The sequence below is a fragment of the Ascaphus truei genome, unplaced genomic scaffold, assembly GCF_040206685.1.
Source record: "Ascaphus truei isolate aAscTru1 unplaced genomic scaffold, aAscTru1.hap1 HAP1_SCAFFOLD_236, whole genome shotgun sequence".
NCBI classification, from domain to species: Eukaryota; Metazoa; Chordata; class Amphibia; order Anura; family Ascaphidae; genus Ascaphus; species Ascaphus truei.
Window position 1 is genome coordinate 280,618 of NW_027455280.1, and position 15,614 is coordinate 296,231.

Here is a 15,614-nt window from a genome sequence, read left to right on the forward strand (position 1 = left end):
GATATCTTGGTTAGCAAGAATAGCCACGATCAAAATGAATATCCTACCAAGGCTCCTTTATTATTTCCAGACTCTCCCTATAGATATTCCAATGCCGGAGCTTAAAAATATACAAAACAGAATTTTCCACTTTATCTGGCAAAATAGAAGACCCAGGGTAGCTAGATCTATTATGCTAGCCCCAAAAGATTGCGGAGGCTTGGCAGTCCCGGATATCATCAAATACTATTTGGCGGTCCAACTCAAACAAGCAATAATGTGGAACAACGATCCAACCACCAGTTGTTAGGTGGGACTTGAGTCTACTTATACAAGACCTCTCTCTCTCCCGGCCGCTATGTGGACCGTGAGGGGAGGAGAGACCCTCTTAGAAACATTAAAACTGGGAGCAATGAAATGTACATGGCGGATATGGTCTAGAAATAAAGATAAATATGGTCTGACAGCCAGTCCAACACTACTAACCCCTATATTCCACAACCCTGAATTCCCACCAGGCTGGTTCCCACAGAGACTCAATAAATTCAAGACGTTAAAGTTGATGGTAGCTGACGACTTTGTAGATAACGGTATAATTTTACCACTCCAGGCGCTGGAGAAGAAACACCAAATCATAAATATACCAGTGTTTGGTTTCCTCCAAATCAGGCACTACCTGCAATCAGTCTCTAAATATTCGGCATTCCAACCTCTAACAAATTTTGAAAGACTATGCAGGAAAGGATACTACTGTAAAGGGCTGATTTCGGAGATATATCTGGGCCTGGCGCGATCAGCGGGTTGTTCCCAACATAGCTATATGATCAAATGGGCAGAAGATCTGAATACAGAGATTGATAGGGAAGACTGGGAGGACATTTGGGAGGTAGCTGCATAAACGTCAATCTGCACCACGATCAAAGAGAATATTTATAAAATTCTATTTCATTGGTACCTAACCCCGAGCAGGCTGGCCCAGATCTTCCCCGGGTCCCCGGATTTGTGCTGGAGGGGATGCGGGCAAAAAGGAAATATGGTTCATATTTGGTGCAGTTGCCCAAAAATTCAGGTATTCTGGGTCATGATACAAACATTGATCAGAGAGTACCTAGGGGTGGAGGTTGAGGTGGAACCGCTGACCATGGTGCTGGCCAAACCAATAGATGAATTAGGAACGGCAGAAAGTAAGATGATCACTCATGTAATGACGACTGCCCGCTGTGTTATTGCGGCTGCCTGGAAAAAGGTGAACGCGCCTTCTAGGCAGACGGTCCTACGGAGACTAAGGGAAAAATAGATGATGGAGCTCCTCACAGCACAGTTGAGCTAAAAAACTGACAAATTTCATAAAATTTGGGAAATATGGCCAGGAAACTAGGGACCCCATAGAAATAAATACAGAAAGACCAAACAAATGGGCTCTTTCCCCCCCTCCCCCCGTCTTTTTCTTCTTCTTTCCTCTGCTCTTCTCTTTCCTTTGTTAAGTTCACGAGAGACGCTTACGGAAGTGGCTACTTCCCTAACACAACCCGGAAATAAGAAGACAGTCCACACTTGTTCAAAGACTGTGTTATAGAAAATATTTTATTTAAGTAGTGCTGATGAACTGTTAATGCTTTTTGTTGTATGGACAAGTGACACTGTTAAAACATCACATGTATTCCGAGATCATATATTTGTTATGTCTCTCCAAAATAATTTAAAAAAAATGGAAACCAAAAAAATAAAAATAGGAAACGGTTGTAGGTGTATTTGTGTAACTCCGGTTCCCGAGGTTCTAGCGGGTCTCAAATTGGACCACATGGTGTCCCAGTTCCGGCATTGAGAACTGGGAAGTTTGGACCCACTGAGCCCAACGGAACCAGACATTTTAATATGTTTGTGTTTTACTAATAACACTGAATCCCTAGGCAAGCACAAGACCCAGAGGAAATTCCTTTGGGACAAAGGACAGCAGATGGCCAGGGAAGCGTCCTAATGTCTAGAGTTTAAGTGCTGTTCAAAGGAGTTTATCACCTTCACTGTTTACATGAGGGCAGAGATGACTCAAACCAGAGCAGTCTGTAAGTGTCACCTTTAACACCTCACAACAAAGAATATCCTGACAGAAAACCCATCTGGCAGACTGGCTGGCATTCCCGATGCAAATGTGGGGCTACAGAAATGAGACCCCAGAGTTCTAATGCGCATGTGCCAACTAGCAGGGGGGCATGTATCAAAATGTGTTCCCACGTTAGAGAGTGGCTACAGGTAATTGAAAACCAATCACCTGTACTTAATGTTAAGGATAGGGTTACAAAAGATATATAAACTGTGGTAATCCCTATACCCATTGTCTTTTGATATCATCTTGATTGTACCTAATTGCTGGAGAATTGCTATGCAACATACTTCTCATCCCCCCTCCCCAAAGTAAGTGTACTTCTTGCCTGTTACTGTACTATATTGTGTGTTCACCTATCCAAAGGAATAAATATACTTTATTATATCTAAGCCTCGTTCAGTTCAAACCCAGTTACTTGATGTAACTTACAACCTGTCATAACCTATCGTGACAGAGGGGGAGCAGTGTAAGAGAGCTGGCTGTGGGGGTGGGAGCAGTGTAAGAGCGCTGTGTGTGGGGGGAGCAGTGTAAGAGCGCTGGCTGTGGGGGGGGAGCAGTGTAAGAGCGCTGGGTGTGTGCGGGGAGCAGTGTAAGAGAGCTGGGTGTGGGGGGGGAGCAGTGTAAGAGCGCTGGCTGTGGAGGGGGAGCAGTGTAAGAGCGCTGGGTGTGTGGGGGGGAGCAGTGTAAGAGCACTGGCTGTGGGGGGGAAGCAGTGTAAGAGCGCTGGGTGTGTGGGGGGGGAGCAGTGTAAGAGCACTGGGTGTGTGGGGGGGGGGGGAGCAGTCTTGTCACTCCGCTTCTAAAAACTCGCATTTTTTTCACGTTGCCAGATTGTTATTGTGAGTTACATCCAGAGCCTGAAATATGAGTTTGGCTGGAGAGCAAAACCCATAAGTCAAACGGGGGTGGAGTTAGCGCCTCTTGTCATTCCGCTTCCAGAGCACGTACAATCCGGGCATTTTGACTGTTAAACGTGCGGATGGTAATTAATTTTTTTTAGAAGAAGTGGTTTGCAATAGAATAGGATTTATTCTCACATTTCATTCTGCTACATTTGAATATGCCGTACGGTTTGGTCTTACAACTTTGGAGCTACTAGAATAGGCCCCTCTGCCTAACCCTTCTCACTTCTCCCACCTCATCCTTCTCACTTCTCCCGCCTCGTCCTTCTCACTTCTCCCGCCTCATCCTTCTCACTTCTCCCGCCTCGTCCTTCTCATTTCTTCTGCCTCGTCCTTCTCACTTCTCCCGCCTTGTCCTCCCACCTCACCCTTCTCACTTCTCCCGCCTCATCCTTCTCACTTCTCCCGCCTCATCCTTCTCACTTCTCCCGCCTTGTCCTCCCACCTCACCCTTCTCACTTCTCCCGCCTCATCCTTCTCACTTCTCCCGCCTCGTCCTTCTCATTTCTTCTGCCTCGTCCTTCTCACTTCTCCCGCCTTGTCCTCCCACCTCACCCTTCTCACTTCTCCCGCCTCATCCTTCTCACTTCTCCCGCCTCATCCTTCTCACTTCTCCCGCCTTGTCCTCCCACCTCACCCTTCTCACTTCTCCCGCCTCATCCTTCTCACTTCTCCCGCCTCGTCCTTCTCATTTCTTCTGCCTCGTCCTTCTCACTTCTCCCGCCTTGTCCTCCCACCTCACCCTTCTCACTTCTCCCGCCTCATCCTTCTCACTTCTCCCGCCTCATCCTTCTCACTTCTCCCGCCTAACCCTTCTCACTTCTCCCGCCTCGTCCTTCTCACACCTTGTCCTTCTCCCACCTCATCCTTCTCACTTCTCCCACCTCGTCCTTCTCCCACCTCATCCTTCTCACTTCTCCCGCCTCGTCCTTCTCATTTCTTCTGCCTTGTCCTTCTCACTTCTCCCGCCTCATCCTTCTCCCACCTAACCCTTCTCACTTCTCCCGCCTCATCCTTCTCACTTCTCCCGCCTCGTCCTTCTCATTTCTTCTGCCTTGTCCTTCTCACTTCTCCCGCCTCATCCTTCTCCCACCTAACCCTTCTCACTTCTCCTGCCTCATCCTTCTCTCTTCTCCCGCCTCATCCTTCTCACTTCTCCCGCCTAACCCTTCTCACTTCTCCCGCCTCGTCCTTCTCACACCTCGTCCTTCTCCCACCTCATCCTTCTCACTTCTCCCACCTCGTCCTTCTCCCACCTCATCCTTCTCACGCCTCGTCCTTCTCATTTCTTCTGCCTCGTCCTTCTCACTTCTCCCGCCTCATCCTTCTCACTTCTCCCGCCTCGTCCTTCTCACTTCTCCCGCCTTGTCCTCCCACCTCACCCTTCCCACTTCTCCCGCCTCACCCTTCTCACTTCTCCCGCCTAACCCTTCTCACTTCTCCCGCCTCGTCCTTCTCACACCTTGTCCTTCTCCCACCTCATCCTTCTCACTTCTCCCACCTCGTCCTTCTCCCACCTCATCCTTCTCACTTCTCCCGCCTCGTCCTTCTCATTTCTTCTGCCTTGTCCTTCTCACTTCTCCCGCCTCATCCTTCTCCCACCTAACCCTTCTCACTTCTCCCGCCTCATCCTTCTCACTTCTCCCGCCTCGTCCTTCTCATTTCTTCTGCCTTGTCCTTCTCACTTCTCCCGCCTCATCCTTCTCCCACCTAACCCTTCTCACTTCTCCTGCCTCATCCTTCTCTCTTCTCCCGCCTCATCCTTCTCACTTCTCCCGCCTAACCCTTCTCACTTCTCCCGCCTCGTCCTTCTCACACCTCGTCCTTCTCCCACCTCATCCTTCTCACTTCTCCCACCTCGTCCTTCTCCCACCTCATCCTTCTCACGCCTCGTCCTTCTCATTTCTTCTGCCTCGTCCTTCTCACTTCTCCCGCCTCATCCTTCTCACTTCTCCCGCCTCGTCCTTCTCACTTCTCCCGCCTTGTCCTCCCACCTCACCCTTCCCACTTCTCCCGCCTCACCCTTCTCACTTCTCCCGCCTAACCCTTCTCACTTCTCCCGCCTCGTCCTTCTCACACCTTGTCCTTCTCCCACCTCATCCTTCTCACTTCTCCCACCTCGTCCTTCTCCCACCTCATCCTTCTCACTTCTCCCGCCTCGTCCTTCTCATTTCTTCTGCCTTGTCCTTCTCACTTCTCCCGCCTCATCCTTCTCCCACCTAACCCTTCTCACTTCTCCCGCCTCATCCTTCTCACTTCTCCCGCCTCGTCCTTCTCATTTCTTCTGCCTTGTCCTTCTCACTTCTCCCGCCTCATCCTTCTCCCACCTAACCCTTCTCACTTCTCCTGCCTCATCCTTCTCTCTTCTCCCGCCTCATCCTTCTCACTTCTCCCGCCTAACCCTTCTCACTTCTCCCGCCTCGTCCTTCTCACACCTCGTCCTTCTCCCACCTCATCCTTCTCACTTCTCCCACCTCGTCCTTCTCCCACCTCATCCTTCTCACGCCTCGTCCTTCTCATTTCTTCTGCCTCGTCCTTCTCACTTCTCCCGCCTCATCCTTCTCACTTCTCCCACCTCGTCCTTCTCACTTCTCCCGCCTTGTCCTCCCACCTCACCCTTCCCACTTCTCCCGCCTCACCCTTCTCACTTCTCCCGCCTCACCCTTCTCACTTCTCCCTCCTCACTCTTCTCACTTCTCCCACCTCATCCTTCTCACTTCTCCCGCCTCGTCCTTCTCACTTCTCCCGCCTCACCCTTGTCATGTCTCACGCTTCACCTTTCACACTTCTGCCGCCTCACCCTATTCCCGCCTCACCCTTCGCACATCTCCCACCTTACCCTTCTCACTTCTCCCGCCTCATCCTTCTCACTTCTCCTGCCTCATCCTTCTCATTTCTTCTGCCTCGTCCTTCTCACTTCTCCTGCCTCATCCTTCTCACTTCTCCCGCCTCATCCTTCTCCCACCTAACCCTTCTCACTTCTCCTGCCTCATCCTTCTCACTTCTCCCGCCTCATCCTTCTCACTTCTCCCGCCTCATCCTTCTCCCACCTAACCCTTCTCACTTCTCCCGCCTCGTCCTTCTCACACCTCGTCCTTCTCCCACCTCATCCTTCTCACTTCTCCCACCTCGTCCTTCTCCCATCTCATCCTTCTCACTTCTCCCGCCTCATCCTTCTCACTTCTCCCGCCTCGTCCTTCTCACTTCTCCTGCCTCATCCTTCTCACTTCTCCCGCCTCATCCTTCTCTCCCATAATTATTGGGATCATTTTCCACTAGAGAACGGTAACTGGTCTGTATGGTCGCAATGGTCCCAATGCTCAGTCACCTGTGGGAAGGGAACATGGGAGAGACGCAGAGTGTGTGACAACCCAGCTCCCATCTGTGGAGGAGTTTGCCTTGGAGATGAAAAGGAGCTGTCCGTGTGTGATACTCAACAGGTTTGTCCAAGTAAGTGTTGGTTCCTTCCAATGACAAGAGGGAATGAGGTGCCAGTGGAGAAATGCGTTGCGTGTGCATGAATTGGAAGGAAACAGATAATGAGTGGAGCTGTGAGTTCATTCTCAGGAAGTTGAAGAATGGACAGGTAGATAAAATGCAGAATAAAAATGGGAACAAATCAATAGAATTGTGGTACTTAAAAAAATGTGTATATACAGTATGGAGGGACTAGAAGTGTCTGAATATTGGATAAATGGTCTGATTGATTAAGGGAAAATGCATCGATTTGTGGCCAGCTTTTCAGGTAGAATAAAAAAAAAAGAAGAGATACAGTACCTATATTTGGAATCTAGATGATTGAGGAGGATATACTGAGATATGCAGTAACAGGTGAGAGGGTTGATGAGGTAAATAGTGGATCAGCGTTGAGTTGATACAAGATAATATGGATACATAAACAGTTTGATTTGTGGATATCCCTTCACTCTCAAATACCTCTGATGTTTTTTTCCCAGCTCATGGTGAATGGGGGAGTTGGAAACCATGGAATGAATGCTCATCCTCTTGTATCCAAGAAGGTTCTGGGCTCCTGGTATCTCAATCACGCCACAGGGAGTGCAACAGCCCATCTCCTTCCACAAATCCCAGCGGAAGACCATGCCCTGGCTTATCATGGGAACAGAGAAACTGCGCCAGTCTGCCCTTCTGCCCAGGTGAGGCCTTCTTCACCTCTTATCCCAATTCCTACTTTGGTAAGATAGAATACTGGAAGCTCGCCACATGTTAACTTGTCTGATATTTAGATGAATTCCCTAATTAACTGACCTCTTCCGTTTCTGATGCTCTTCCCTCGTTCTGTGCAGGAACCTAATTTGAGACTTTTCAAGTTCCACTATTTACTTTCTATTCTTTTCTGGGATACAACTTGGTGTAGAAGAGTGATGGGTTTATCTGCACACAGGAAGACTGGATAATGGTTACATAGTTACACAGTTACATAGTACATGAGGTTGAAAAAAGACATTTGTCCATCAAGTTCAACCTATGCGAAATTTACACGACAGACACTTTATCCTATATCCGTACTTACAGTATATTGATCCAGAGGAAGGCAAACAGAAAACCCCAGTGACATATCATGAAAGGATGTCTGATAAGGGGAAAATCTCCAATTGTGTTGTGGTTGTGTATAAATACCTTGATAGACAGCTGATCTTGATTAAAATCTTTGGTGTAATGACAAGGAAGTTTGAGGATTACAACATTTCCAGGGCTAGCGGATCACCTTATGTTCACCTTTTACTAGCAGGGACTCCATATTGGAGACATATTCTTATGTGTTATCTCAGATCAGGTGTCGGGGAGTATTTATTTGTACTCATAACACTGTATTTTACCTGCAACACATTGATGCTTTGTACACTGAAATAAAATGTGACTATGGATCCCAAGCTATATCTCTTCTCCGTCAGTGGATGGGGAATGGGGAGAATGGCAGAAAGACTCTGGGTGCTCAGTCACCTGTGGCATTGGACGAGTGAAAGAAAAGAGGATCTGTAATAACCCTGCTTCCCGTCATGGGGGAAGAGATTGTGTGGGATCGCCTACCGGACAAAGTATCTGCAAAACAGAGGCACTGTGTCCAAGTAAGTGCATACGATGCAACCAAATGGTGGAGATATATTGCACTGTATTTCTAAACTTTTACCTCCCTTGAAGAAGCCCAAGAGAACTGAAATTGTGTGTGTGTATGCATAGCCCCCTATCAGATAAGGGGGTTAATGACCTTAAGGGGCTGACTGTGAGCGCACGCAGGGTAACGCCCCCTGCCATCACATGGTATAGAGTGACTCAGCAGGAAGTAAGTCTCTCCTTATGTATGCATGGTGACCAGTAACTTCACCATGGAGAATATCCCTGCATATCCCTGTGCCTGCAAAATGTCTCTGTAAAGCGCTTCGTAAAACTAGCAGCGCTATACAAGAACATGCTATATATATTCTGTATATGATATAAATAGCATCTGGCACAATGTAGAAATATTAAAATTTAAACAAAGATATCAAGGTTGTTATGACTGTGTAATTTAAGGAAAAATCCGAACCTATGGAAAATCCCTAGTGTAAAGTCAGGGATAACACTGACATTACATAAATGAAATATCAACAAACTAGCAACTATGTTGCATTGGTGAATTGGCTATTTATATAATTGATATTGTGGTATTTTTGTGTTAGAACCAGCATTGAGACTGCAGAGTTTCGAAATATTTTTTCTTATACCCTTGTTTTTGCGCACCTGATATTTATTCGAATATATATATAAATATAGTTAGCCCAAAGGTTCTAGAACTTAAGTTCCTGGGATTGACAGTGGAGGGGCCTCACTGTTAAGAATTGAAATAGGTTCACCACCTTCTCCTGAACACTCTCCACTCCTTTGGCCTCTGTGATGCAGCCTTCTTCTGGCTCACGTCCTACCTATCCAACTGCTCTTTCAGTGTTTCCTTCTTTGGTGTCTCCTCCTCTTCACTTCCTATTTATGTTGGGGTCCCACAAGGTGCTGTCCTTAGCCCTCATCTATTCCCACTCTGCTCCTCTTCTCTTGGTGAACTAATACAAGCTATTGACTTTCAGTATCAACTCTATGCAGATGACACCCAAATCTATCTCTCCTCCCTTGACCTCTCCCCCTCCCTCTTGTACCGTGTAATGTAACCAACTGTCTTGATGCAATCTCCTCCTGGATGTCCTATTGTTATCTGAAGATTAACATGTCCAAAACAGAGCTAATACTAATACATATACACACAAACTCTCCCTCACTGTCACTAATACCACAATTTCAACAACACCACAAACACCTAACCCTAAAATTCTAATTCACTCACTCACCCTGTCCCGCCTTGATTACTGCAACCTTCTCCTTGTCTTCATTTCCTAACTGAAAGCCACCCAAAAAGCTGCTGCCAGACTCATCTATCTCACTCAACGCTTCACTATGCAAATCCCTACACTGGCTTCCCAGATCTTTTACAATCAAATTTAAAACCTTACCTCTGACTTACAAAGATCTGGACGATGCTGCTCCCCCTTACATCTCCACCCTCATCCCCAAACGTCCCCTCCGTTCTCTCCTCCTGCCTTATTACCTCCTCTCACTCACACCTGCAATGCTTCTCCTGTGCTGCCGCCTCTCTCTGGAATTCCTTACCACACACCATCACTCTCCCCCAGCTTTCAGACATTTAAAAACTCACCTTTTCAAGGAAGGTCACTGTGGCATACCCCTAACATCCACCAACTCCCCTCCAACCCAATTGGGGTCTGCTGTTCGACTGGACCAATCTCCACGCTATGTAACACCCTCTAAGATCAACCCCCCAAATGTTAATGGATCAGCTGTGTGGCTGGATCATACTCCATCCTGATGTATACTCCGTCCCACTATGAGCAGCCACTTTACCTTTTGTTCCAACATTGTCCCTCACTCCCTCTAGAGTGTAAGCTCTCCGGATCAGCGCCCTCATTACCATCTGTATCTGTTTGCGCTTGTTTGTCCTTACGTGTATGTAACTGTTTATGCAATTGATGTCACTTTGTACCCCCATTCTACAGCGCTACGGAATATGTTGGTTCTTTACAAATAAACAATAGTGTGTGTATGTGTGTACATGCACACACACAGACACACACACACACACTTAATGTATATGTCGGAAAGAACAGGCACTCTAGGTCAAAAAGTTTATTTACAAGAGAGCAGCGTTTCGCGGTGCCTTTCCCAAGACACTGCAGTGAGCAAAAATATATGCTTTTCTAAAGACCTGGAATGCCTGTTCTTACAAACATATACATTATATATGCACACCACACATACTGTACACACACACACACACACACACACATAATATGTTTGCCTGTGCTATAAGTGTTACATGTGTGTACAAAGTCCAATCTCCTCTTGTCTCAGTTGATGGACAGTGGTCAGAATGGCAAGACTGGGACAGGTGCTCTCGGTTGGATGATTCCAGTCTCCCATGCACCAGGAGAGTAGGACTACAAAATCGTAAACGTGAATGTGAGCGGCGACGGAATGATGGCAATCTGTGTGCCGGACCTTACAGGGACAGTCGACGATGCTACAACATTGATAACTGTAACTGTATGTATTTTATCTGTGATATACCAGTGTATTTGCATCTATGTATGTATATCTTTATTTATATAGCGCAGTCCGCTTTACAGCAGTAATACATGTGACATATTATAACACCTAGTGGTAATAAGCGATTGAGACATAAAACAATAGGAAAAGGAGTCCCTGTCCAACGAGGTCACCATCTAAGGGGTAAGAACTTACAGAGACAGTAGGAAGGTATTGTGGTAAGTGTGTCTGCAAGGGGTCAGGGTCAGTGCATGGGATATATAGCATCAGACAGCAGAGCTACCCATATGCTTAGTTAAAGGAGGTGTATTTTGAGAAAGGTCTTAAAGGTTGATAGGGAGGGTACAGGTTGGATATTCAGGGTAAGGGCATTCCAGAGGTGTGGGGCAGTGAGTGAGAGAGATTTTAGACATGAGAGGGCTTTAGTTTAGATACAAAAAGGGGTAGATACAAGACATCCTTGAGCAGAACGCAAGGGCCGGGCACAGAGTATTTATTTATTTATTATTTATTTATAAAATGTTTTACCAGGAAGTAATACATTGAGAGTTACCTCTCGTTTTCAAGTATGTCCTGGGCACAGAGTTAGGACAAATAATACATGGTTACAAATACAGTTACATAATGAGCAGGGTATACATTATATACAAGACATTGCATGCAGTGTTAAAGAAAATATATATTTTGAGCGTATGAAACAGTTACAGACCAGTTTAAAATGTGAGACAGCCTTAGATTTGAAAGAACTTAGACTGGTGCTGGATGTGAGAGTCTCTGGTAGGTTGTTCCAGTTTTGGGGTGCACGGTAGGAGAAGGAGGAGCGGCCGGATACTTTGTTGAGCCTTGGGACCATGAATAGTCTTTTGGAGTCTGATCTCAGGTGATAGGTGCTGCGTGGGGTAGGGGTGAGGAGCTTGTTCAGGTAGGCAGGTAGGCTGCCCATAAAGAATTTGAAGGCAAGACAGGAAAGGTGAACTTTGCGCCTAGACTCGAGTGATGACCAACCTAGTTCTTTGAGCATTTTGCAGTGATGTGTGTTGTAGTTGCATTGGAGAACACATTGCACATTCACAGAAGGATTGGGGCTGGCAATTTGTGCCCTTGCAAAAGGACTACATTTTAAAAGACAATCTTCTGGTGCTTTGCACCTTTCTGGACATTATCCCCTGTTCCTATACCAGTAAGTGTAATTATTAAGTGTATTCTGCAGTTGTCGTGTGTTTGCCTATCAAGAGAATAAATCTCAGTTTATTTTGCTCAACTTGTTCTGCTCAATTGGGATCTACAAAATATAAATTTGTTATTAAGTGCGTCTATCGTCACAAGCATTTAAAACTGGTATAGCGAGAAAATAGGGCTAAGATGTAAGGAGGGGCAGAGGGGTGTATAGTGAGAGAGTAGGGTAAGATGCAAAGAGGGGCCAAGGAGGGTATAGTGAGATATAAGGAGGGGCAGAGGGGTATATAGCCTTAAGTGAGGATGAGAATTTTGGCAAGTGGAGAGAAAGAATCCCTATTGTGTGGCACTAAAGAGAGTACACCCTAGTTAAAACTTATATTTTTATTATAAACTGATTAAAATAAACTGTTTGGAGAAAACCACATACATAGAACAAACAAGAAAATAATTAAAAGACAGAGAGGTGTGGTAGGGTGTTTAATGGAGGTGTTTTATATATATACCTCTTAATTAAACCTTAGTAAACCCTAAAAACTGGGTGGTCTCTGTGTCAGAAAATAAGTGTAATGACAATGTATCTCGAAACCCCTTGTGGCAATGGGGTGTGGGCGGTTACATGCAGGCTAGTCTGCTAGATGCAAAGCAAGGCTGCACTTAATGATGGCTGAAATGAAATAGCCATAGGCACCTTAGGCATTGCGGAGCTGCATCTCATCTGTCTATAGCAAGGTGTTACCAAATGTAGAGATATAGGAGACTAACCCTAGGGTCTGAGTGCTTTTGCTGCCCACGGACGCAATCTCCGAAGCACTCAGACAAAGTATAGCCCACACCTCACCGATGAGCCGACGTCACGTGACGGTGACGTCAGACGTACCCTACGTACATTTCACCGTAACTGGCTTCATCGGGGCGGGTTCTGGGTGACTTTGGTAAGTTTTTATTGGTTAGCGTTGCCGTGGCAACGAATTGTAGGTCTCCTCCAATTGGTCATTACTAGCGGCCAATCTTAGTGCTCATTCTGATGACGCGCCCCCCCTGGGTGGAGGGAGTTGAAGGAACGTAAGTATTCCTTCTAATTGGCTGAGAATGACAGCCTGTAATAGGCTTAGAGGCTAGTGACGCTCCCTCTAAAATGGAATTGGGAGCAGAGGAAGCCCAAACAGGAGATTCTAAACTCATAAGTGTTGCGGTAAATAAATAAATAAAGTGAAAACGCCTTTCATGTGTCATTTATTGCCTATAACGGATGCTACTTAGTACATGTCCCTACTAGGAGGATTATAAATCAGTATTAGGTAATATGTACATGCTTTAGGGTATTATACTGATATTAGTAAAGTTGTATAGGGAGGTAAGTATAGTGCAAATGATCTTGCACAGATGAACTGTACTAATTATGGCTAATGATGTTCTCTCTACATGAAGAGGGGAGCTTTCAGAAAGGGAATCCAGGCTGAAGGTACTGGGCTCATGTTTGCAGCAAGAATTGATAAATAAAGTGAAAGCATCACTCCTATTTCTTGTGGTTCCTATGGTAAATGTCTCAGTTAGGGGAAATAGGTCAGTATTAGGTATTGATACAAAAATAAATACGTTTTGGGGTACTGTGCTAAATAATGACTTAGTTGTAATGCAGAAACACAGGTTGTACTATATAGGGTTAATACCTTAAAGACAGATACCTAAAGATGTTGTTGTTAGGTATCATATCGTAATGGTAAGGACTGGCCTTATCTAGATAGGCAGTTGTAAGGTAGTATTACAAGAATGGGTGTAGAGAAACCCCGTGTGGTTCTTATATACTGGCACGCTTTGCATGAACCACATTTGTACGTTCCTTGTGGTTTGGGTGGAAGCCATGTGTGTGGAGGCGTGTTCTTAGGTTTGGCAAAGTGGCTGTGGACCAGAGCGTCCTTTAGATTTCTTGCTCGTCTGCTTACCATGATTGGTTCGCTCTTAAGAACCTCATTGAGATCTGGGTCTTGCAGTAGTATATGCCAATACTTGGAATAGTATATGCCAATACTTGGAGTAGTATGTGCCAATACTTGGAGTAGTATGTGCAATACTTGGAGTAGTATGTGCCAATACTTGGAGTAGTATGTGCCAATACTTGGAGTAGTATGTGCCAATACTTGGAGTAGTATGTGCCAATACTTGGAGTAGTATGTGCCAATACTTGGAGTAGTATGTGCCAATACTTGGAGTAGTATGTGCCAATACTTGGAGTAGTATGTGCCAATACTTGGAGTAGTATGTGCCAATACTTGGAGTAGTATGTGCCAATACTTGGAGTAGTATGTGCCAATACTTGGAGAAGTATGTGCCAATACTTGGAGTAGTATGTGCCAATACTTGGAGTAGTATGTAGTTGGTGGCTTTCCTGCCTTTATGCCGCACCCCCCTTGCTGTCGGACTTGATTTGCATTTGTATTATGATGCGACCGTGCGTGATGACGTTGAACGGCCTCGACACGTGACACATGCGGAAGTATTGACGATTGGCGTGCTAGGTCTCCTCTCAGGTATAAATGACACTCTAAGAGGGTAAGTAGTTATTCACCTTGATAAAGGACTAGAGATAGTCTGAAATGCGTTGGTGTGGTTGTTTTTGGTTTCTGATCCATTAAAATAAGCTTTTATTTTATGGGAACGCATCCTTGAACATTTTTCTGGCATTGCCAGGTTTGGATTTGGTGATCCGTTTTTCTTTCTCTCCTAATCCATATGCCAATACTTGGAATGTATGCTTTTGATACTCTTCCATTGTGCATTATAAGTGCCTATGAAACGTACGAGTTTCTTTTCCTCTGGTTTGTCCTTAACCTGTAGAAGTGATTCTCTAGGTGTAACAAGCGCCCTGTGATACGCTTTTTTTTTGTATCACTTTTTTTTTATTGAGCACAACATACATCCAAATGATAACGACAATGTCATAGGCACATGACATGACTTTTCAACTGAGTTAAACAACATGTTGTCCCAAAATGGGTATTTTTCAGTTGGTGGGGGGGGGGGGGGAAGGTCTAAGGGGGGGGGAAGGTATAAGGGGGGAGGGGGGAAGACATACTGGGGGGGGAGGTGGGGGGAGGATGGGGGAACTCTGTTTTCTTCCTCCCTTTCCATCAGTACGAGGACGGCCTAATGCAGGCCTAGTCCTAGCGGGCCGCTCCAGGGGTCCCAGGTATTCCGAAACTGTGGCATTTTTTTTATTGAGCATTGCTGTAAGTTTATCCATGGCCATGACCTCGTCTATTCGTCTCAACACCGTGTTTCTCGCTGGGACTTTGGTGTGTTTCCACGCTGCTGCTATTGAGCATCTGGCTGCGGTTAGGATAGCTGATACTAGTCTACTCGGGGGGGGGGGGGCAGGTCGTCTATAGGTTTGCTCAGCACGAAGGTCAAGGGGTCCAGGGGGAAAAGAAGCCCCGTAGTTTCTTGTAGAAGCTCCTGGATCTTTGTCCAGTACCTCTGAATCTCCGGACATGACCACCAAATGTGGGCCATGTCCCCCTTTTGGCCACATCCCCGCCAGCACAGGTCGGGAGTGCCGGGGAAGATCTGGCTCAGCCTAGCCGGGGTCAGGTACCACTGGAATAGTATTTTATATATGTTCTCTTTTGTCACTGTACAGATTGAGGTCTTTGTGGCCAACTCCCAGATATCCTCCCACTCGTCCATATCTATCTGTACATTGAGGTCCTCTGACCATTTTTGCATATACTTGTGGATTGGGGGGCTGGTTGCCGACTCCATCCCCCTATAGATCTCTGAGATCAGACCTCTCTGGTAGGAGCACTTGCTGCAAAGGGATTCAAACCTAGTTAATGGGGGGAATT

At 46.1% G+C, this 15,614-nt stretch overlaps 1 protein-coding gene across 1 annotated transcript in view; it reads left to right on the forward strand.

Annotated features, from left to right (window-relative positions):
- The window catches only part of CFP (complement factor properdin), a 104,579-nt gene that overhangs the window by 50,391 nt on the left and 38,574 nt on the right, over nucleotides 1-15,614 (forward strand). The window contains exons 4-7 of the mRNA XM_075582451.1: nucleotides 6,265-6,435; nucleotides 6,942-7,139; nucleotides 7,899-8,072; nucleotides 10,399-10,590. Of these exons, the coding sequence (XP_075438566.1) occupies nucleotides 6,265-6,435; nucleotides 6,942-7,139; nucleotides 7,899-8,072; nucleotides 10,399-10,590 (735 nt within the window). The remainder of the gene's footprint in view (nucleotides 1-6,264; nucleotides 6,436-6,941; nucleotides 7,140-7,898; nucleotides 8,073-10,398; nucleotides 10,591-15,614) is intronic.